Source organism: Geotrypetes seraphini, chromosome 1 (genome assembly GCF_902459505.1).
Source record: "Geotrypetes seraphini chromosome 1, aGeoSer1.1, whole genome shotgun sequence".
Classification (NCBI taxonomy): domain Eukaryota; kingdom Metazoa; phylum Chordata; class Amphibia; order Gymnophiona; family Dermophiidae; genus Geotrypetes; species Geotrypetes seraphini.
In genome coordinates, this window is record NC_047084.1 from 513879374 (window position 1) to 513904429 (window position 25056).

Sequence of the window (25056 nt, forward strand, 5' to 3'; positions counted from 1 at the left end):
TAGGTAAATTGATGGAAAAAATCGTGTTCCATCAAATATCAGATTTCATTGAGAAAACAAACGCCTTGCACCCTAATCAAACTGGTTTTCGCCATCATCACTCCACAGAACTCTCCTTATTAGGATTAAGTACAAAAATTATTTACCATCTTGACCATCACCAATCAGTTTTGCTCATTTCTCTAGATCTTTCCTCTGCCTTCGACACTATAGATCATAGGTTACTACTATCCCGTCTTCAAGAAATAGGTGTTACAGGTCAAATCTTGGACTAGTTCACCTCTTACTTTTCCGATAGATCATCCAAGGTCATTTTCAACAACTCATCTTCTGAACCTTCATTCACTAAATAAGGTATCCCACAAGGTTCTATTCTGTCACTACTTCTTTTCAATATCTTTTTGTCCCCTCTTTTGACAGTAGGACAATCTATCAGCTTTACCACCTTCGCATATGCCGATGATGTACAATTAATTCATCCTATCGACCTGAATAACATCGAGGATGTCATTTCCATCAATCAAAAACTCGAAAAAATTAAATCATGGTTGGATTCAAATAAGTTATCACAACGTTAATAAAACAAAATTAAAGATCTTTCCCTTTAAAGAGGGACTAACTCTTCAGGGCCCTTTGAAATTCGAATCGCTATCAATTAAAGTTGTATCCACTCTAAAGCTTTTGGGAGTTACTCTTGACTGCAAATTCTCCTACCACAATCACATCAGCACGGTGGTTCAGAAATGTTACCACCATCTTAGAATGATACAATCTCTAGCTAAGCTACTTGATCCATCATCTTTGAACACATTAATCTACTCTTTGGTTATTTCCTGTATAGACTATTGTAATGCCCTTTATAAGGGCATCACCAAAAAGGAAATAAGACGCCTTCAGATAGTACAAAATACTTCTATTAAGATCATTTACGGTGCAAAGAAATATGACCATGTCTCTTCTCTTCTAATCGATGCTCATTGGTTGCCCGAACATAGAATTAGTTATAAAATTCTATTGTTAACCTTCACTACTCGTTTAAACAACCAACCAGAGTTTATTGACAGACTCCTTATTCCTTATCATCCCATTATATCTCTTCGTTCATCACAAAACCTCTTAGTTGTACCGTCCTTGAAACTGATCAACAAGCTGAGATCTAATAATTTTGCAGTCAACGCATCTTCTTTATGGAACTCATTGCCCAATCATTTATGAGTGGAATCCTCGATAAAGCAATTTAAAGCAAAACTCAAAACATTCTTATTTGAGGATGCTTTCGGATAAAACTGTCCTTTTTAGGGCTAAGCCAACAATAGTCCCTCTCCCAACCTATTGTTTTAATCTTTAAGTGTGCTTTATTTTAAATATTGTAATTCAACCCTACTTTCCTAACTGTGTGTAGTTTGTATATGTGTCTCATGTCAAAAGTCTATTAATCTAATATCGTATTGTACTATATTTTAATATCCACTTGTGTTGTTTCTTTTTAAGATATCTTTTTATTAATGCTGTACACCGCTTTGAAACTTGAGTTAGCGGCATAAAAAATGTTTTACTAAACTTGAAACTTGTCTCTTCCACTGGCTCACTCAGTGTACCTCAAAGAGAATTACAACAGAACATAAGCAATGCCTCTGCTGGGTCAGACCTGAGGTCCATCGTGCCCAGCAGTCCGCTCACACGGTGGCCCAACAGGTCTAGGACCTGTGCAGTAATCTTCTATCTATACTCCTCTATCCCATTTTCCAGCAGGAAATTTTCCAATCCTTTCTTGAACCCCAGTACTGTACTCTGCCCTATTATGCTCTCTGGAAGCGCATTCCAGGTGTCCACCTGGGTAAAGAAGAACTTCCTAGCATTCGTTTTGAATCTGTCCCCTTTCAACTTTTCTGAATGCCCTCTTGTTCTTTTATTATTCGAAAGTTTGAAGAATCTGTCCCTCTCTACTCTCTCGATGCTCTTCAGCATCAATACCTTACTAGGTGCCTTGAAGTATGATGATTATGGCTGGGAGGGCATCGGAGACTTAAAAATGGTGGCATTCCTAATGGATCACCATGGTGGTTTTACCAAGTTTCTCTGCTATCTCTGCCTTTGAGACAGTAGGAACACAAAGGCGTACTACCAAAGGTGGGATTGACCACAGCAGACTGAGTTCTCTCTGTAGGGAGAAACAATATCAAATGGGAACCACTGGTAGACCCCCGGAAGGTGCTGATGCCACCACTGCACATCAAATTGGGCCTAATGAAATAATTTTTCAGAGCTTTAGCTAAGGAGTCAGCAGCCTTCAAGTACCTTCAAAACAGCTTCTTTAATCTGTCTGAGGCAAAGGTCAAAGCTGGTATCTTCGACGGACCACAGATAAAGAAGATCCTGGAGTGCAATGAATTTCCCAAGAAGCTATCTAGGAAGGAGAAAGCAGCTTAGATTTGTTGCAATGGATCAGGGCTTTCTGGACAATTACAAGGTCGATAACTACGTGGAGTTGGTTGAAAACTTGGTGAAGAATTATAGTAAAATGGGCTGTAGGATGTCTCTCAAAGTCCATAACCTTGATACTCATCTTAAGACATTCAAGGAGAACATAGGAGCATACTCGGAGGAGAAAGGTGAGCTTTTCCACCAGGATCTACAGGACTTCGAACGCTGCTACCAAGAATAATATAATGAGAACTACATATAGGGGCTGAATTGTGAAAGTGACTTACAATATAATCACAAATCTCAAAAAACTACTCACTTCTAAATCTACTGTGGTCATCTCAGTGATGTACAAAGGGGGGGGGGGGTTGATGGGGCGGTCTGCCCCAGGTGCAGCCTTAGGGGGGGTGCACAGCCGGCCAGATCCGGAAAATGATCGATTGCCTTGGCGATCGACCATTTTCCGGACCTGGCCGGCTGTGCACCCCCCTAAGGTTGCCGTCGGAGAGGAAGTTCGGGCCAGCCAATCGCTGCCTGGCTGGGCGGAACTTCCTCTCCGACGGCAGAATTGACGTCGGGGGGAGGAATGCTGGTCGGCCCAACTGTGGGAAGCAGAGAGAGCTTGGGACAGCCACGGCGGTGGCTTTGGGGCCTATTTCCCCCGATGGTGGCAGCAGTGGCTTTGTGGAGGGTAGGGAGAAAGAAAGAAAGGGGGCAGGCAGGGAGACAGAAGGGAAACAGAAAAAAAGAAAGGGGGCATCAAGAGAGAAAAAAGAAAGAAAGGGCAGGGAGAGAGGAAGAAAAAGTTAGGGGAGGGAATGAGGTCTGGAGGAGAGGAAGCATACAGACTGAAAGAAGGGAAGAAAGATTGGATGCACAGTCAGAAGATGAAAGTGCAACCAGAGACTCATGAAATCACCAGACAAGGTAGGAAAAATGATTTTATTTTAAATTTAGTGATCAAAATGTGTCTGAATTTATATCTGCTGTCTATATTTTGCACTATGGCCCCCTTTTACTAAACTGCAATAGTGGTTTTTAGCACAGGGAGCCTATGAGCGTTGAGAGCAGCGCTGGACATTTAGCACAGTTCCCTGCGCTAAAAACTGCTATTGTGGTTTAATAAAAAGGAAGGCGGGTATATTTGTCTATTTTTGTATGGTTTTTACTGAGGTGACATTGCATAGCGTCATCTGCCTTGACCTCTTTGAAAAAAAAAACAGCATAGGAATGATAATTAATATTTTCTCAACGTATAGTGTGCTTTGTGTTTTTTAATTTTATTGTTGGTAGATCATTTTGACTTGGTCATTTTAAAGTAGCTCGCAAGCCCCAAAAGTTTGGGCACCCCTGAGCTAGATCGTTGAAGCTGTGTGTGGCTGCCATGAAGGTCATCTCTGACACAACCGGAAGTTGCATCAGAGACGACCTTTACGGCAGCCATATGCAACTACAACGCTCCGGCTGCTGTAAGAAGGCAGTTTAGACATCGTCGGCCACAGGGCAGGGAGGTTTGTTGGACCAGGCCTGTTGTCTGGGGGGGGGAGGAGGGGGGCGTTACAGATCTTGTTGCCAAAATCGGAAAGGTGAGGAAGGGAGAAAGATGGGCCTGTGGTGGATGGAGAGATTGAGAGAAGGGGGCAGATGATGGAAGTGGGTAGAAAGGGGAGAGAGAAGAGGTCAGATGATGGAAGTGGAGAGAAGGGAGAGCAAATGCTGAATGGAAGTGGAGAAAGAGAACACATACTGGATGGAAAGAGGGATAAAGAAAAAGGACATATGCTGGATGGGGGAAGAAGATAGAATTAGTGAGATAGTGGAGGGGTGAAGGAAAGGGGTGGCATGCTGTGGGTAGACATAGTGAAAAGAGGGAAACTGAGGACTGCATAGTAAGAAAGAATTTAATTTAAACGGAGGCAGAAAATAAAGAAGGAAGACCAGAGAAGGAAAGGGAAGAGAGAGAGAGGAGAGAGAGATGCCAGAGAATGGGGAAGGAGATAGAGATATCAGATCTGAGTGGAGGAAATGAGAAGAGAGAGATGCTAAAAACCACAGGGGGGAGGGAAAGAGAGATGAAAGGAGAAAGATGCCAGACCATGAGGGAACAGAGGGAAGATGATGGATGCCAGACCAAAAGGGGGGGGGGTCTAGAGGAGAGATGGAAGGGGGAGGCATACAGTTTCTGGAAGGGGCATAGAAGGAGAGAAGATGCCATATAGAGAGGGGCAGAGAGATGGCAGACAGTGGATGGAAGGAAGACAGTAACAAGAAGATGAGGAAAGCAGAAACCAGAGAAGACAAAGGTAGAACAAAAAGTTTCTATTTATTTATTGCTTTAGGAGACATATGTCACTGTTTCTGTGGTGTTGCATTTTATGCAGAGCCAGCTTCTTGCTGGTTCAATTTAACCTGTCTGTGTATTTCTATTTTATCCCCCCTTTTACAAAAAGGTGTTTTTTAGCGCCAGCCGTGGTGGTAGCAGCTCTGATGCTCATAATTCTATGAGCATCAGAGCTGTTACCACCGTGGCTAAAATCCACACTACAGTTTTGTAAAAGGGGGAAGGGTTAGTTTGTGATGACATATTCCTTACTAGGCGAAGGTGTTTTCTGTGTTCTGTGTGTTCGAAAGACATGGTTTTCTATTAGGACTGACGGTATAGGATTGATCTGTGCTGGTCTGGCTTGTTTAGTTTTACAATGGGTGTATTGATGTACTGCTCACTGCAATATGTAAGATGCTGCCTTTTCCTAGGTACTCATGTGTGACGTGTGGCTTGTTACTAAAAATCATGTTTTTCGTACAGATGGGGGGAGGGTGCCAAAAAATGATGGGCCCCGGGTGTTACATATGCTAGGTACGCCATCTTTTTATAACTTCAATATAAATACATGTTAATTGTAAGTCATATGTTGCTTTTTATAATTTATAAGAATGAAAAGATGAAAATTCAGCATTTTCATATTTTAAATAAATAGATAAATTACAAAATTTGACTATCGGCACAAAAGCAAAGTTTTATGGAAATAACAGACATTGTCTATACTTCTTAGGCATGAGCAAATAGGAAATTACACTTAATGCCAAGGAACAAAAATTGTGTTACATAGTGCTATCATTAGTCTTTCTTCTCCCAGCTGTGAAATGACTATTTATTTATAGAAAAATAACTGCAGATAAAGGCCAAATACCAAATCCAGTCTGTCCATTTGCAATATCCACTATCTCCTCTCCCTAAGAGATCCCACATACCTGTCCCATGCTTTCTTGAATTTAGATACAGACTAGATCAAATAGCAAAGGCTTTTAGACCTGGGTTCTCAAAACGGTGTCATTCGGAAAGCGCCGGTAGGTGCCCAAACAGTGCCATAAAGTGTGTCATTAAGTGTGTGGTAATTGATAGCCCTGTTAAAAATCAACTAAAAATTAATTAAGAAAAAAAGTAGATGCCACAAGGCGGCTACAAAAAAGGCACCTGAATTACATCTATGCAGATGCTTACTGGCGCTGAATGTCAAAATAGGAGTGGTTATGGGTGGGGTTGACATTTGGCACCATTAAGCGTGATTATACGTCAAAGATAGGCACTGGAAATGTAGGCCTGTAAAAACCTTGCCTTCATTTCTGTAACCTATCTTTGACACAGACCACGATACTGAAAATGGCATCGTAGTTTGAGTAATGTGCAACTGGTGCTGTTTTTTTAGGTGCTGACAAATTCCAGCACCATTTTGAGAATCTGGGCCTTAGAGAGAACTTTGCTAACCTCTACACCATGAATTTGAGCTCTCAGCAGTCACTGGTGTATTTGGAGGACTTCCACCTTCCTTGCTTTACTTCTGAAATGCTGGAATTGCTGAATACACCACTAAGGGCCATTGAGATCTATAAGAACATAAGATTTGCCGCTGCTGGGTCAGACCAGTGGTCTATCGCGCCCAGCAGTCCGCTTCTGCGGCGGCCCCCAGGACAAAGACCAGAGCCCTAACTGAGATCAACCCTACCTGCGTATGTTCAAGTTCAGCAGGAACTTGTCCAACCTTGTCTTGAATCCCTGGAGGGTGTTTCCCCTATAACAGCCTCCGGAAGAGCGTCCCAGTTTTCCATCACTCTCTGGGTGAAGAAAAACTTCTTTATGTTTCTACGGAATCTACCCCTTTTAACTTTAGACAGTGCCCTCTTGTTCTTCCTACCTTGGAGAGGGTGAACAACCTGTCTTTATCTAGTAAGTCTATTCCCTTCAGTATCGTGACTGTTTCTATCATGTCCCCTCTCAGTCTCCTCTTTTCGAGGGAGAAGAGGCCCAGTTTCTCTAATCTTTCACTGTACGGCAACTCCTCCAGCCCCTTAACCATTTTGGTCGCTCTTCTCTGAACCTTTTCGAGTAATACTGTGTCTTTCTTCATGTACGGTGACCAGTGCTGGACGCAGTATTCCAGGTGAGGGTGTACTATGGCACAGTACAGAGGCATGATAACCTTCTCTGATCTGTTCATGATCCCTTTCTTAATCATTCCTAGCATTCTGTTCACTCTCTTCGCCGCCGCCACACATTGTACGGACGGCTTCATCGACTTGTCAACCAGTACTCTCCAAGTATCACCCCGTACATCCTGAATTTGTGTATAAGATTTTTGTTACCAACATGCAACACCTTACACTTATACACGTTAAACCTCATTTGCCATATCGCAGCCCATTTCTCGAGCGTGTTTATGTCCTGTTGTAGGTCTTCACAATTCTTCTGCGTCTTCACTACTCTGAATAACTTCGTATCGTCTGCAAATTTAATCACCTCGCTCATCGTACCAATTTCCAGGTCGTTTATAAATAGTTGAAGAGCACGGGTCCAGCAGACTATTCGCAAAATGAAATTATCCACAGCCCTGGGACCTGATGGTTTTTCAGTGGAATATTTCAAATCCCTTATGCAACATATAGTAGGGCCTTTAATGAGCTATTATAATCAATGCATTACAGTACATCCATATACTTTCCTAGGGAGGGGGGGCAATGAAGCACTAATTTCTTTGATCCACCGTCTAGGATTTAAAAGCAAACTAGATGCACATCTCCTTACGAGAGGCATAGAGGGATATGGGTGACTAAAATTACACCAGGTGTACACCTGGCTGGGCCTCCATGTGTACGGATCGCCGGACTTGAAGGACCGAAGGTCTGATCCGGAGATGGCGGTTCTTATGCAACTTATGTAACTTAACCTGGGGAAAAACCCTTGCTCGTAGACTCATATCGCCCCCATCTCTCTGGTAAACATGAATGTTAACATTCTTTCCTGGGTTCTTGCAGACAGATTGGCAATGTATCTCCCCATATTAATTGGTGAGGAACAGGCAGGCTTTGTGAAAGGGTTCCACTTGGTCATGAATGTTCGGAAAGTATTGTTGGCCCTCACACGTTTTGCAAAGCCAGAATTGTCCAGGCTTATTAGTGAACTTGGACACTGAAAAAGCCTTTGATAAAGTTGATTGGTCCTTTTCTTTTTCCACATTATAACATATGGGTTTTGAGGGATGATATATATGGGGGTTACGAACATACTACCATGAACCCCATGCTTCAGTGATGGTCAATGTTCATTGCACATCCCCCTTTTCAATCACGCAAGGCACACAGCAGGGATGCCCCCATTCACCTTATTGTTTCTTTAATACCTGAAGCTTTTGATTTGTACCATACAAAGAGATGTTCATATCATGAGAGAAGTTGGTGAACCATGTGGTCAAAACATTGGCTGTTGCAGACGATCTCCTGCTGGTACTCACAGATTCAAAGAGGTCCCTCGTGCACCTACTAGATGCAGTTAGCGGAATTTGGGATCCACTCGGGGTTCACTTTGAACAAGCATAAATCCATAGCATTGCCATTCAAATGCAATCTGCTCAATGGGGAGTGCCCTTTTACTTGCTGTGGGCAATAGATTCTTTGTTATATTTGGAGGTAACTATCCCTAGGGATCTGAGCTGTTTATATGTCCTGAACATAAAGCCACTGGTGTTCTGTACCAAATCTCAGCTGCTTACAAGGCAAAATTATCCAGTATCACTGTTGGGACACATACTTGTAAACATGATGGTGATTCCCCAGTGGATGTTATGGGACACTTGTCAATGTATAACTTAACACTAGCCTGCCACCTGAGACATATTTATGATTGGTTTTTGTCAGCCTCCCGTTTTTCACTGTCCTTAGTTGAGATGACACTGGAAGCCTTATCATTTTAGTTATCTGCTTCATGTGGCACGTCTACCAAAAGAACAACTAGGGAATCCTTTCCTTTTCCTGTTGAAACCCCTCCAGTCCACCTGGAAGAATCTCTGTAAACAATTCATAAACCCCCCATTGTTACTCCATTATTGCCAATATGGGGGGATGATAGTTTTTCCCCTGGCATGACAACAGGGATGTTTCACATTGTCTGTTTAGATTATAAGCTTTTTCGAGCAGGGACTGTTTTCTTCTTTTTTGTGATAGGAGGAGGAGGATTGAAATATCTCTACCAGGTGTTGACTGATGAGGGTACCATGAAAAGCTTTGCTGCTGTAACAACGTGGTTCAACTGGAGACACATGGACGCTCTTGCCTATCTATAGCTTAAGCACTGGATGGGGTCTTTGGAGGTAGCCCAACTGCAGACACTTATGAAAGCTTGTCCAAACTTCTCTGCTTCAATGCTCAATTGTAAGTGCCCCTGATATTTTTCCATAAGTACTTGCTAAAGCTACCATCTGACTTGGACTATGACCAGCTGGTGGTGGCTGTGACTTTGCATGATGAACAACTGCAGAGGTACTGTGGTTTGGTACAAGATGTGTCTTATTATGAGATGGGATATAAGTTTATCTGTCGAATGTATATAACCCTATGGCGAGCCTACTGGGATAAATCACCAGGGTGGGTGCATGCAGTGGCGTACCAAGGGAGGGGAGGGGTGGGGGGGGGGCAGTCCGCCCGGGTGCAGCCTTAGAGGGGGGTGCACAGCTGGCCAGGTCCAGAAAATTCAGCGGTGAATGGTGTTGAAACAGCTCCCTTTCTCCCTCCCTGCCCCTTACCTTCGTGGTGTTTCCCAGCCCACCCGACTGACCGACCACAACAGGCCCGGTCCGACAAACCTCCCTGCGTTGTGGCCGCGAGTCTAAATTACCTTCTTACAGCAGCTGGAGTATTGAAGCTGCGTGTGGCTACCGTAAAGGTCATCTCTGACGCAACCGGAAGTTGCATCAGAGACGACCTTTACGGCAGCCATATGCAACTACAACACTCGGCTGCTGTAAGAAGGTAATTTAGACTCGCGGCCACAGGGCAGGGAGGTTTGAAAGACCGGGCCTGTTGTCGGTCGGTCGGTCGGGCGGTGGGGGGAAGCGTCACGAAGGTAAGGGGCAGGGAGGGAGAAAGGGAGGAAAGGTGGAGTGGAGAGGAAAAGACGCTTAAGGGAAATGGGTAAAACAGAGGGGGAAGAAGGACGCTGAAAGCACATGGGGAAGACAGAGGAGGGAGGAGGACATTGACAGGACATGGGGAAGACAGGAGGGATAAGGACGCTGAAAGGACATGGGGAAGACAGGAGGAAGAAGGACGCTGAAAACACATGGGGAAGACAGAGGGGGAGAAGGACACTGACAGGACATGGGGAAGAGAGAGTGGGGAGAAGATTCTGAAGGGAAATGGGAAAGAGAGAGTGGGGAGAAGATGCTGAAGGGAAATGGGGAAAAGAGAGTAGGGAGAAGACGCTGGCAGAGAAGAAGACAGAGATGCCACACTATGGGGGAGCGGAGGGAAGAAGATGGGTGCCAGACCAATTTGGAAGGGGGGAGAAAGAGAGAGAGGCACAGTAACAGAGCAAATAGAAGACGCAGAGAGAAGAGAGACAGTGGATGGAAGGAATTGGACATGAGAAAGCAGAAACCAGGCAACGAAGGTAGAAAACAAATTCTATTTCTTTTTTTTGCTTCAGAATAAAGTAGTATATTAGTTGTGTTGATAAAAATTTATAAACAAAGCAGTGGCGTACCTAGCATATGTGACACCCGGGGCCCATCATTTTTTGGCATCCCCCCATCTGTACAAAAAACATGATTTTTAGTAACAAGCCACACGTCACACATGAGTACCTAGGAAAAGGCAGCATCTAACATGTTGCAGTGAGCAGTACATCAATACACCCATTGTAAAACTAAACAAGCCAGACCAGCACAGATCAATCCTACACCGTCAATCCTAACAGAAAACCATGTCTTTTGAACACACAGAACACACCTTCGCATAGTATGGAATATGTCATCACAAACTAACCCCTCCCCCTTTTACAAAACTGTAGTGTGGATTTTAGTCACGGTGGTAACAGCTCTGATGCTCATAGAATTCTGAGCATCAGAGCTGCTACCACCACAGCTGGCGCTAAAAAACGTTCCACAGTTTTGTAAAAGGGGAGATAAAATAGAAATACACAGACAAAGGTTAAATTGAACCAGCAAGAAGCTGGACTCTGCATAAAATGCAACACCACAGAAACAGTGACATATGTCTCCTAAAGCAATAAATAAATAGAAACTTTTTGTTCTACCTTTGTCTTCTCTGGTTTCTGCTTTCCTCATCTTCTTGTTACTGTCTTCCTTCCTTCCACTATCTGCCATCTCTCTGCCCCTATCTATATGGCATCTTCTCTCCTTCTATGCCCCTTCCAGAAACTGTATGCTTCCCCCTTCAATCTCTCCTCTAGACCTCCCCCTTTGGTCTGGCATCCATCATCTTCCCTCTGTTCCCTCATGGTCTGGCATCTTTCTCCTTTCATCTCTCTTTCCCTCCCCCTGTGGTTTTTAGCATCTCTCTCTTCTCATTTCCTCCGCTCAGATCTGATATCTCTGACTCCTTCCCTGTTCTCTGGCATCTCTCTCTCTTCCCTTTCCTTCTCTGGTCTTCTTTCTTTATTTTCTGCCTCCGTTTAAATTAAATTCTTTCTTACTATGCAGTCCTCAGTTTCCCTCTTTTCACTATGTCTACCCTAAGCATGCCACCCCTTTCCTTCACCCCTCCACTATCTCACTAACTCTTATCTTCTTCCCCCATCCAGCATATGTCCTTTTTCTTTATCCCTCCTTCCATCCAGTATGTGTTCTCTTTCTCCACTTCCATTCAGCATTTGCTCTCCCTTCTCTCCACTTCCATCATCTGACCTCTTCTCTCTCCCCTTTCTACCCACTTCCATCATCTGCCCCCTTCTCTCAATCTCTCCATCCACCACAGGCCCATCTTTCTCCCTTCCTCACCTTTCCGATTTTGGCAACAAGATCTGCAACCCACCTCCCCCCCGGACAACAGGCCTGGTTCGACAAACCTCCCTGCCCTGTGGCCGGTGATGTCTAAACTTCCTTCTTACAGCAGCCGGAGCATTGTAGTTGCATATGGCTGCCGTAAAGGTCGTCTCTGATGCAACTTCCGGTTGTGTCAGAGATAATCTTTACGGCAGCCACATGCAGCTTCAACGCTCTAGCTCAGGTGTGCCCACACTTTTTGGGCTTGCGAGCTACTTTAAAAATGACCAAGTCAAAATGATCTATCAACAATAAAATTTTAAAAAAACACATAGCACACTGTACGCTGAGAAAATCTTAATTATCATTCCTATTCCGGTGGTTTTTCAAAGAGGTCAAGGCAGATGACTCTATGCACTGTCACCTCAGTAACAACCATACAAAAATAGGCAAATACACCCCCTCCCTTTTTACTAAACCAAAATAGCAGTTTTTAGCGCAGGGAGCTGCGCTGAATGCCCAGGGCTGCTCTCGACGCTCCCTGCGCTAAAAAACACTATTGTGGTTTAGTAAAAGGGGGCCATAGTGCAAAATATAGACAGCAGATATAAATTCAGACACATTTTGATCACTAAATTTAAAATAAAATCATTTTTCCTACCTTGTCTGGTGATTTCATGAGTCTCTGGTTGCACTTTCTTCTTCTGACTGTGCATCCAATCTTTCTTCCCTTCTTTCAGTCTGTATGCTTCCTCTCCTCCAGACCTCATTCCCTCCCCCAACTTTTTCTTCCTCTCTCCCTGCTCTTTCTTTCTCCCTGCCTTTCTTTCTTTTTTTCTGTTTCCCTTCTGTCTCCCTGCCTACGCCCTTTCTTTCTTTCTCCTGCCCTCCACCAAGCCACTGTTGCCACCATCGGGGAACAGGCCCCAAAGCCGCCGCCACCACAACAGCTGCCCCAAGCTCTCTCTGCTTCCCTGCGTTGGGCCGACGTCAATTCTGCCCTCGGAGAGAAAGTTCCACCCAGCCAGGCAGCAATTGGCTGGCCCAAACTTCCTCTCTGACGGCAGCCTTAGGGGGGTGCACAGCCAGCCAGGTCTGGAAAATTTTTGATTGCCAAGGCAAAGTGAGTCGATCTGCGATCGACTCACTTTGCCTTGGCGATCGACCATTTTCCGGACCTGGCTGGCTGTGTACCCCCCCTAAGGCTGCATCCGAGGCGTACCGCCCCCCCTTGGTACGCCACTGAAACAAAGCCCTGCCAGCTGAACATCTCTTTCTCCAATTCAGCAGCCAGAACTTTGATTTATAAGGAAGGAATAAGCTAAATATTGCAGTACTGAGGCTTGTATGGATGCTGCAGGGACGGTGACGGGGCAGTGAATGGGATGGCGGTGACGGGGCAGTGAAGAGGATGGTGCAGTGATGGGGACAGATTTTTTTCCCCGTGCCATTCTCTAGTGCTCATGTCAAAAGCTTCCCTCCGACTCAGCTTCCTGTTTCCGCTTTTGACTGAGCACCGCGTTGCCGATCTGAAGTTCTGTTGATGCCAGGGGTAGAAGGAGGCCCGTTGCCGATCTTCAGTGTCATCGCGGGGGTGGGGGGGGGAGGGTTTCAGATCTTGTTGCCAAAATCAGAAAGGTGAGGAAGGGCGAAAGATGGGCCTGTGGTGGATGGAGAGATTGAGAGAAGGGGGCAGATGATGGAAGTGGGGAGAAAGGGGAGAGAGAAGAGGGCAGATGATGGAAGTAGGGAGAAGGGGCAGATGATGGAAGTGGGGAGAGAGAAGAGGGCAGATGATGGGGGAAAATACTGGAGGGAGTGAGGGAAAGAGGTGGTGAGCTGTAGGTAGAGAGTAAAAAAGAAAATTGATGAAAGGGTAGTAAGAACGTAATCTAGATGGATGCAGAAAATAAATTGAAAAGGAAAAGGAGGGAAGAAAGGGATTGCAGAAGAGAGGTATGAGAGAGGGAAGGAAAGGAGAGAGATGCCAGACCAATGGGGTGAAAGGAGAGATGGAAGGGGGAGGCATACAGTTTCTGGAAGGGGCATAGATGGAGAGAAGATGCCATATAGGGAGAAGCAGAGAGATGGCAGACAGTGGATGGAAGGAAGACAGTAACAAGAAGATGAGGAAAGCAGAAACCAGAGAAGACAAAGGTAGAACAAAAATTTTCTATTTATCTATTGCTTTAGGAGACATGTGTCACTATTTCTGTGGTGTTGCATTTTATGCAGAGTCCAGCTTCTTGCTGGTTCAATTTAACCTTTGTCTATGTATTTCTATTTTATCCTCCCTTTTACAAAACTGTGGAGCTTTTTTTAGCGCCAGCCGTGGTGGTAGCAGCTCTGATGCTCAGAATTCTATGAGCGTCAGAGCTGTTACCACCGTAGCTAAAATCCACACTACAGTTTTGTAAAAGGGGGAGGGGTTAGTTTGTGATGACATATTCCATACTAGGCGAAGGTGTTTTCTGTGTTCTGTGTGTTCGAAAGACATGGTTTTCTGTTAGGATTGATGGTGTAGGATTGATCTGTACTAGTCTGGCTTGTTTAGTTTTACAATGGGTGTATTGATGTTGTACTGCTCACTGCAATATATAAGATGCTGCCTTTTCCTAGGTACTCATGTGTGACGTGTGGCTTGTTACTAAAAATCATGTTTTTTGTACAGATGGTGGGAGGGTTGCCAAAAAATGATGGGCCTCGGGTGTCACATATGCTAGGTATGCCACTGGGTGCATGCCCTAAATATGTGAATCCCAAGGCTATGCTATCTCACATGTTCTGTACTTGCCCCTATGAGCGCAGCTTTTGGTCTCAGATATTCATTCAAGTAGAGTGCATGTGGCAGATTCGGTGGGATATGAATAGCTATAGCTTCTTTTGGCTCTTTAATATCCAGCATTCTGTCCCAAAAGGTTTAAAGATATCCTTAAAAGAGTCATGTTATTGGGGATGAAGGTGATATTGACTAAATTGTTAATGTCGGACCCTCCAACTAGCCAACACTGACGTACAGGATTGATCCAGCTTTTGATTATTGAGCGCATGGATGTGACTGGGAGCATCCACAGGCAGGTTATTGACCACTATCTGGGAGCCATTTTGGAAAACACTGCCTCACAAGCCTTGTAGTAGAATGTGGTAATAAAGTGCTAATCCCTTTCACAGTGTCTATAGAGAAGGGGGAAGAGTTGGGAGTTTGTGTGCCATAGTTATTCTTTGATCTTTGCAACTTACTTGAGAAAGAATGTTAATTGCAGATCAACTTGAATTCAATAAAACTATTTAAACATAAAGGGCTAGATTCACTAAGTAAACCGATCGTCTACTGATTGGTTTGCGACCCCTTTGCAATTAGATTTCCCTGGGGCCCCATTCACTAACCTCTCCTGCAATCCACTTCAAATCCGTGAATGCAAATGAGGAGAAATTCATATAAAGTAGGCAGGGATGCGATTCACAACACAAAATTCTCAATCTGACTGGGCTGGCCGATCAACTGAAGAAGCGACTGCTGGGGACCAGTCAAAAACGTGTTTCCAACTCTGGAAGCCCTGCTCTCTGCCATGCTTGATGCCCTCTCCTGCCTGCTCGCCGCATCGGCGCCCCGGTTCTCCTGCCCTGACTTCCCCGAATCTCTCCTGCCCTTCCCCATCCTGCAAGTCCATGGTTTTAACCCATGGGTTTAAAGCAGGTCAAAACGACGGACTCACAGGGCTAAAAACTAATAAAAAAGTTTAAAGTTAAAAAAAAAAAAAAAGATTGCAGATCCGATGGGCATGCGCAGACCATCTACAGATGGTCTGCTCATGAGTGGGGATTGCAGAAAAGCGATCCGTGCTGGCAGATGGGGGTGTTCCTTCGATTGCCCCCATCTGCATATTTTAGCTTCCAGAATTTGTCAGACCTGCCCGGATCGGGCCCAATTGGGCAGGTTGATGAATCTAGCCCAAAGGCCTACATTTCCAGCGCCTAAGTTTTTTTTAGAGAATCATGCCTAGTGGCACTTAAGGTCATCTCAGCCCCTAAACATACTCACTTAGACCTAGGTAGTGCTAGGTGCTAGTGCTGCCCGATTCAGGGGGGAAAAAATTTCAATTCGATTCGATTCAGCCTATTGAATTGGTTTTTCGATTCGATTTGGTTTTCCTGCCCAATTGGGTGGTTTTTTGTTGTTTTTTTTTTCAAACATCCTGGTGGGTTTATTTTATAGCCTCTTCATCCCCTTTGCCTTCTCCTAACCACACTGGCGCTGTGGTGTAAACAAAATAAACAAACAAAAAAGACTTTTCCTCTCTCTGTTAAATCCTAGCTCACGTTTGTGGTCTAACACCAGCTCTGGCAGGATACACGTTTCAAATCTGACATATTGTAATCACAAAACAGAAAATAAAATTGGTTTTTCTACCTTTTGTTGCCTGATCATTATTCAAATCTTGTTGGTCCCAGACTCTGGTTGTCTTCTGATAACTTGCTTGCCAGGGTCTCCTTCCTTCTTCTTTCCCTGTTCCAACCATCCATCTGCCATCCCTGTCCTCCCCTTCCGTTTCCCTTCCCTCCCCAGGAGGTCTGGCATCTTTCCTTTTTTTCATCTCCCTCCACAGATCCACCTTTTTTTAACTACCCTTTCATCCAGCATCTATCCCCCCTTCCCCACCACCCCAGGGTCCATCATCTCTCCATTTCTGTAACTTTCTCCCTAAATCCCTTGGTCCATCATCTCTCTCCCTCTCCTCTATTTTCAGAACCATTATTTCTTCCCCGTAAAGTCCGGCATATGCGCGTTTCTTTGAATCCCCCCTTCCCTGCCTCCCTCCGTGTACTTCTACACCAGGGCCCCCCTCCCCTGAAGGCCTGTCCCCTCCTTAAAGTCTGCTTTCTACCCCTCAAGGCCTGTCCCCCCCCCCTTGAAGGCCTGCATCCCCCCAAAGGCCTGCCTGCCTGTCCCCTCCCTTGAAGGTCTGTCCCCCCTGAAGGCCTGCACCCCCCCTGAAGACCTGTCCCCGTTGAAGGCCTCCCCCCCCTTGAAGGCCTGCATCCCACCCCTGAAGGCCTGCCTGCATCCCACCCCAAAGGCCTGCCTGTCTCCCTTAAAGGCCTGTCAGCCCCCCGGAAGGCCTGCATCCCACCCCAAAGGCCTACCTGTCCCCCTTAAAGGCCTGTCTCCCCCCTGAAAGGCCTGTCTCCCCCCCTGGAAGGCCTCCCCCCCCTTGAAGGCCTGCATCCCACCCCTGAAGGCCTGCCTGCATCCCACCCCAAAGGCCTGCCTGTCTCCCTTAAAGGCCTGTCAGCCCCCCGGAAGGCCTGCATCCCACCCCAAAGGCCTGCCTGTCCCCCTTAAAGGCCTGTCTCCCCCCTGAAAGGCCTGTCTCCCCCCCTGGAAGGCCTGTCCCCCCCTTGAAGGCCTGAATTCCCCCCCTGAAGCCCTGTCCCCCCCTTGAAGGCCTGCATCCCCCCGAAGGCCTGTCTCCCCCCTTGAAAGCCTGTCCCCCCTGAAGGTTTGACTGCTTGCCCCACTCCCCACCCTGAAAGACTGCTCACCCCCCTGGCCTCCCTGCACCCGCGTTTACCTTAACGAAGTAGCCTGCGATCTTTGCACTGCTTCGGAGCTGTTTCAGAGGAGGGGCGGAACTGCGGCGGAGCAAACAGTTCTGAAGCAGTGCAAAGATCGCGGGCATCGCGATCTTACTGCAGGCTGCTTCGTTAAGGTAAATGCCGGTGCGGGAGGCCAGGGGGGGAAGCGAGATGCCGGGGGGGGAAGCTGGACGCCAGGAGGGGGGGAACTGGACAGCAGCACTAACTGGCTGAGGCTCCCCCTCGCCTTCTAAAGCAGGTGCGGCAGTGGCCGGCCAGCAAGAGCAGCGCTGCTGCTCCTGCTTTAGGGGACTAGGGGGGAGGGTCAGCCGAATCGGGAAGCTGATTTTTTTTTTTGTTTTGAATCGATTCAAATCGATTCACCCGAAGTGAATCAGTGAACCGATTTGAATCGTGAATCGGGCAGCACTACTAGGTGCCATACTGTAGACATGATTGCAACACTTGCTTTTTAATGTATTTTTAATCATTTTTAAATGGTGCATTCAATTACCATGCCAATTACAGCTGATTAATGCAATTAAGTGCTGGTGCCTAACCTTCAGTGCTGGTTACAGAATTTGGCCCTTGGTGCTGACTTATTTAAGCTTTGCAAATATTGCACAACTAGTCAATTATATACCAAATATACATAAAAATTTTATTTTAGAAGCTCTAGTTATGTTTTGGACATCTGAAAACTGGTATTTAGAGATCCATATTGCATAGACATCCAAATTCCAATTTTATAAAGCTGGGATATGGACATCTAAACCTGCAGTATGTCCTTATTGCAAGAGATCATGGTCTCAGCATATCTGGGAATGACTAGGGAGAGACCAGAATACGGATGTTCAAATCTCATTTCAGAAGGTTGAAGGGATGTAGTATGTTAAAAAAAAAAAAAAAGAAGATTGGTCTAGATCAGGGGTGCCCACAATTTTTTGGCTTGCGAGCTACTTTTAAAATGACAAAGTCAAAATGATCTACCAACAATAAAATTTTAAAAACACAAAGCACATGGTACGCAGAGACAATGTTAATTATCATTTGTATTCAGGGTTTTTATCAGAGATTAAGGCAGATGACTTTAAAATATGCAATGTCACCTCAGTAACAACTATACAAAAATAGACAAATACACCCCCTCCCATTTTACTAAACCACAATAGAGGTTTTTAGCGCAGGGAGCTGAGCTGAATGCCCCTCGCAGCTCCCGACGCTAAAAACTACTATCGCGGTATAGTAAAAGGGGGCCATAGTGCAAAATATAGACTACATTGAAAATAAAATCATTTTTTCTACCTTTTTGTCTGGTGATTTCACTTCCTTCTTCTATAAATCCAATATTTATTTATTTCTGCCTTTCATTCTGCCCCCTCCTCTTTTCTTTCTTTCTCTCTCCCCCTGCCCCTTCTTTATTTCTATCATTCTCTTTCCCACTGCCTGCCTGTCTTTCTTTCTTTCTCCCCCTGCCCCCCAAGCCACCACACTGATTTCTCTCTGCTTCCCTAAGCCAGGCCTGGCACATACAAGCGCTGGACCCACAAGCCTTCACCTCCAATGTCAATTCTGACGCCGGAAAGGAAATTCCAGGCCAGCCAGGCAGCAATTGGCTGGCCCAGAACTTCCTCTCCGACATCAGAATTGACATCGGAGGTGAAGGCTTGTGGGTCCGGCACTTGTACGTGCCTGGCCTGGCTCGGGGAGGCAGGAAGAACAAGAACGCAAAGGCAACATGATCGACCCGCGTTGGCCTTGCAATCTACTAGTCGATCATGATCGACCATTTGGGCACCTCTGGTCTAGATTACAGAAAGATGCTCTGACTGAGCAGTTTTCCACTGGAGGGACTAAGGAAGTCTTAATATGTATTTTTCAATCCCTTGAGGGCTCACACTTAAAAAAAAAACCCCAAAAAGAGCAAAACTAAGAAAATCACAAAATACTGCAGTGGAATTTGAACTGGTATCCTCTGGTTCTCTGCAGCGGTTTGCAACCTGTTGCTGTAATCTTTTGGCTACTCCTCCAAATGACTGTCTATGCGGCCATTTTATAACATGGAATTTTTCTAAGCTGCTTTAATAAATCCATGTCCCTTATTTTGACCTGTTCATAGTCTAGTCATCTCAGATTATAAAATTGTTTTTTATGCTGAATGTATCAAGCACTTGGACATCCATGGTTTCATGTCTTTTAGAATAAGCTATACCTCAGCAGATCAAGTTCTAAACTACATGAGAAATGGACATCCTATGTGATGTGCTAACACACTCTGTGTGTTATATGGGTTGACCTTTCATTGGCTGCAACATTTTTAATGGAGAACATTTGCTCTCCTCATTTTATGTATATTCTGGTCTCCTGACTATTTGTAAACCGAGTAGAGCTCTGATGAGAGATGACCCAGTATATAAACTGAAGACTAGGGGCTCCTTTTAGGAAGGTGCGCTAAGCATTTTAGCGCACGCACTGGATTAGCGTGCGCTAGCCGAAAATTTACCGCCTGATCAAAAGGAGGCAGTAGCGGCTAGCGCGTGCGACAATTTAGCACGCACTATTCCACACATTAATGCCCTAGCGCGGCTTTGTTATTAAAGACTTTTAGATCAAGAGAATCGTATCCACAGTTTCTTTTTGTGTTTGTGCTAACTTTGATGCCCATATTCTGAGTTGGACCTCCTTTTTAATGACTTACCAATGCAGGGAGAAGCATCGCCATTTAGTTCCTGAATCAAATCCCTGCAAAACAGAGTATAACCCAGTTGGTCAAAACTCATATGCCTTTTGCACTACAAATGATTTTCTAAAAAGAGAATGTTTCAAACTGGAAAAATATTAACAACTGAGGGGTTGATCATCATAATTAAATGGGCAAGAGAAACTCCTTTTCAATCAAAGTGTGAGCCATCCTCAGGATTTCAGTGCTGCAAAAAAATTTCAATGTAACCACTGTGGTATCATTGGAGAGTTTTGGGGTGGTCTGCTGGCAGAGTTGGAGAAGAGCCAAGCATTATGGTGGCCCTAGTGTAAGTGCTTGCATAGTTAATTGGGCATGTAGAACCACACAAAATCAGTTCTAACTTTGCTGATTAGCTATATGGGTACAATATTGAATATCGTCTATACCCACATAATTTTCAGGCATCGCCAAGAACCTGGCTGTTCAGTGCTGGACCATATCCAGGCACTGGCTCTGAATATCTGAGTCTAAATGAGCCAGCAGTGGTCAGCATTTAAAGAAATACTGACCAACACTGGCTGAATATTGACAGATAAGTATTTTATTTGTTCAAGATTAAATAACTACGGTCCCATTACCCATTTATGTGTTCTTCCTTTAGAATGTTAACACAGGTGAGTTCATGTGGATTCCATGCACAGTAGGGATCTCTGGCTAATACACAGTCTATGCAGGTTTGGTACTTCTCACAGAATGCAACTGGAGTCTGCGCCACCATAGAATTGGAGCCTGCGTAGATGTATCTCTGGTTCTATGGCCAAGATAAAAGAATAATTATGTTTATTTAGGTATTTATACCTTTGTGAGATCATCAAGGCAGTTTTTCCATTCAGGTATTCTAAGTACTTAATTTTTCCTTATCAGTCCTGGAAGACTCTCAATGTACCTGGGCCAATGGAGGGTTAAGTGACTTACCCAGGGTCACAAGGAGCAGCTCAGGGGGTTGAGGCAGCAGTTCTAACCACTAGGCCACTCCTCTCTACACTTCATACCTGATCCAGAAGTGACTAATTAAGAAGAACACTGTATTTCATTTTAGAAGATATATTTATTTATTGCCAGCAGATTAATCGTTCCCCTGAACTGTATTCATGACATCCTGTTTGTCTGTCTTGTCTGTTTAGATTGTAAGCTCTTTCGAGCAGGGACTGTCTTCTTTGTGACTCTTTACAGCGCTGCATACGCCTGGTAGTGCTATAGAAATAATTAATTATAGTAGTAGTAATTTTGATTTATTTCCCACCCTCCCATAAAGCTCAGGGCAGGTAACAGTAGAAAAAAACACAGTTTCAGAGAGTGGGGTAACAAAGGACTGGTAGGGTTACAGAAAACAGAGGGAACCTAGGTACAAATATTAAAGGCTCTCAAATTATTATCAAGGAGAATTGTACAGATTCCTTAAGCAGTGGATCTAAGTACAAGGTGAGGCTAACATGTTATCATGCATGGAGGGGAACCAAGAGGGACAAAGGGCATGCATAGTTTAGGGGGAGGGGACTTGGGTAACATAGCATGGGCTGAAAAACATATTGGAGGCATATAGAGGGGAAGTCAAGCAGTAGTGTAATCTTGTTCATATAAGTGTCCTCAGGATTTTATTTTAGTATCCATATTAGGATGCTAAAATAAAAATCCTGAAGACTCTGCAAACAGCAAAGCAATCAGAATAGCCTCAGATCTTTTCTACCCAATAAGGGCCACAAATTTGAAATGTTAGAAGCTTTCAAACTTCGTTTCTTTTTAATTAGAGAATTGTAAATTCCCAATGTTATATTCTTTTTTTCTTACTGTAAACCACTGGACCAGAGTAGTCTTCTGCCCTTGCTGCACCTACTTCCTTTGTAGTTTAAGCAAACAATATTTGCTGAGCCTAGTAGGCTGGTAGGCTGGTGAATCAATACCTTAGATTAGGCTTGTCCAAACTATGGCCCTGGGACGAGAACCCAACCGTCCATGTGCTTTTTCCTGGCCTTCAGAAGTTTGGTAATTCATGTGGTATTTATAGCATAGACGTTGGAATGGGGGAGGCCACAGGGGTCATGGCCTCCCAAAAAATTGGCAGTCGCCAGTTGGTGCCTGCCCTCCCACCCGTTTCCCAACGTTGTACTATAAATCTTTGGGGCAGTCGACGCACAGTGTCAACAAGCAGGCCTGCTCCAGAACCCTTCATTCTACTTCCAGGGGCAGGCTTGCTCGTTGACATTGTGTGGCAGCTGCCCCAAAGATTTAAAGTACAACACCGAGGGGTGGCAGGAGTGGAGTCAGGAGCTGGTGACAGGCCATGCCGCAAGATTCCATTGGGGCTAGGGTGGAGCTCCTGGCCCCTCCCCAAATCAAACAGGATTCCACTGCCTATGGCTTATAGCAAGATTCATAGAAGCCAATCCAATCCAATCTTTAGGTTTTTATACTGGGTCATTCCTAAGAAAGGGCTCAACTCGGTTTACAAGAATTGGTTCATCACAAAAAGATAGATCATTATAATTAAAGTACATAGAATGGAAAGCATCATTATTTATGATCTTCTAATGCAGATTAGGAGAATCTATTAGTGATTTCTGAAACAATAGTATTTTTAAAGATTTACGAAAACTTTGAAGTAAAGAATGGATTCTGATTTCAGAAGGAAGATCATTCCAAATTTTTGCAAAAATTAATACAAAAGAACAAACTGTATAGCCTAGTATTTTAATCCCATTGAAAGAAAGGAAAGCAAGTTTACATCTTTGAGAAGTTCTTGAATGTAACGACCATAAAGAATTAAGAGACTGAGACCAACGGAGAAAAAAATTCCATGAAGAATTTTAAATATTATGCTAGCACATTTCTATAGCGCTGAAAGGCGTACACAGCGCTATACATTTAACAAGTAATAGACAGTCCCTGCTCAGAAGAGTTTACAATCTATTTTGGGCAGGCACATAGGACATACAGGGTTGGGGAGTTTCTTGCAGAGAAAATGATAGGATGAACATAGATATCTTATGGTGAGTGGGAGTTATGTATTGAAAGCAGCCTTGAAAAAATGGGTTTTTAGCTTGGTTTTGAATAGCTCTCTCTTTTGTGGCGAGCGCGTGAAGATGGCGGACCTGAAGGTGAGGCGAGCGGCATGAGCGCCCCAAACACCCCCTCTTCCACTATATACACTAGGCAGAGGCTAAGCCCTTACTAGGTATAATCCCCCCTCCTATATAAAGGATTTGGAGTGAGCCTTTCCTAAGCATTATTCCCTCCCCCTCCCCCCGTATAAAGTATCTACAGGCTGAGCCTTTGATTGGGATAATCCATCCCCGTTAATAAAGCACCCAGGGGCTTACTCATTCCTAAGTATAATCCTCCCCCCTAGTATAAAGGATTTGGGGTGAATCATTCCCAAGCATTATGCCCCCCTATATAAAATGAGCCTTTCCTTGGGATAACCCCCCACTTAGGTATTTTAGGCAAGATATCAATTTTTTTATTAGGTAAATTATAAAATAGCCAGGGGCAGAGGGAAAACATTTTAAAGACTGCTCCATCTGGAGCCAGAGCCCCTCCAAGTCCGACGGCCAAGGCGTGCGGGTGAGCCCCGCTCTGCCCCTCCCCCAAGCCTGGGAAAACATCTTAAAGACTGCTCCATCGGGAGCCAGAGCCCCTCCAAGACCAGGCCCCTTTGTGACGCTGCGAAGAGAAGCTGCAAAGAAACAGAAAAAACGCTGGACTAGAAAATAGACACAGTTCCAGCAGCAGATGCTCCAGCCTGCACAACAACCTCAAGGAAACATTGCGGCAGCCCCATTCCAACAAGAAGGAGAGGTAAAATACCCCTCACACAAACACCACCTACATAAACACAATGGCAACCCCCACATCTAGGTTCATTCATGTCCTACTACTGCTCTCCCTGCTCCTTACAAACTGGAAAACAGCAGGATACCGCATAACTCCTATCCCAACTGTGATATCATCCCACAGACAAATTCAACCATCCAGGAAATCTCTCTCCCCCAGAAATTTGATACCCTGCCCATTGACCACCAATGATAGCATCCCCCCTTTCTGGGGAAAAAGGCCACCTCCAAAGATCAAGACGACAATCCAAAAACCTTGGACACTACCAAGAAACCTTCTCCACCCAAAGATTATCTCCACCCCCCACTCAAAATTCACTTCAATAGCCTGTGCGTATATGAACATAAGATCAATTAGCCCAAAGGCAGACCTAATAAAGGACTGGTTAGTCAAGAAAAACTAGGCTGCCTCTTCCTAGCCAAAATCTGGCTTACCTCCGACTCAGACCCAAGCATAACTGAATTCTGTCCCAGAGGATACAAACTAGAATTAACCTGTCGACAAAACAAGCGAGGGGGAGGTCTAGCTATTCTAGTAAAAAACAAACAACCTCAACCTAAAAGTCCTAAATAAACACTTCTCCCCCCACATGGACCTACTAGCCTGCCAACTATCCGATGACACTCTCACAGGTACCATGACATGCCTTCTTTGCTACATTACTCCAGGAAAATGGAATGCCTCAAAACACGAACTCGAAGACTTCATCCTCCAAAATTCTCTAACCTCACCATATAACTTACTCCTCGGAGACGTTAATCTACACCTTAAAGACCACACCTCCAAACAAGTCGAGGGTTTATTCACATACCTCAATGCTCTATCCTACCAAATTCTCAACTCCCAACCCACGCACGAAAAAGGCCACCAACTTGATATTGCTGCATACATGACCCAAAATTCCCACACACCAGACATCCATATCTCCAATGGTACCTGGCACCCCTCCCTCTGGTCAGATCACTACAAATATACCTTCAACATTAACTGGGCACAAAACAACAATAAACCCAAACCCCAAAAAACATCCTTCAAAACCCGCCAAAAATTCAAGCCCTCCAAATTTTGGGGCAAAGTAGATCCTGAAATCTGTTCCACAGACCCCAAAGAATTCATACACCACTGGCGTAACATAAGCGAAACAATACTGAATGAGCTTGCTCCAATAAAATCAAAAAACAGAATCTGCAGACCATCCGACAAATGGTT

General features: G+C 44.7%; 1 protein-coding gene across 1 annotated transcript in view; it reads right to left on the reverse strand.

Annotated features, from left to right (window-relative positions):
- Window positions 1-25056, reverse strand: part of LOC117369059 (semaphorin-4D-like) — a 113031-nt gene that overhangs the window by 24400 nt on the left and 63575 nt on the right. Inside the window, exons 12-13 of the mRNA XM_033962981.1 lie at window positions 20595-20767; window positions 19972-20015 (exon numbers count right to left, since the gene is read on the reverse strand). Of these exons, the coding sequence (XP_033818872.1) occupies window positions 19972-20015; window positions 20595-20767 (217 nt within the window). The remainder of the gene's footprint in view (window positions 1-19971; window positions 20016-20594; window positions 20768-25056) is intronic.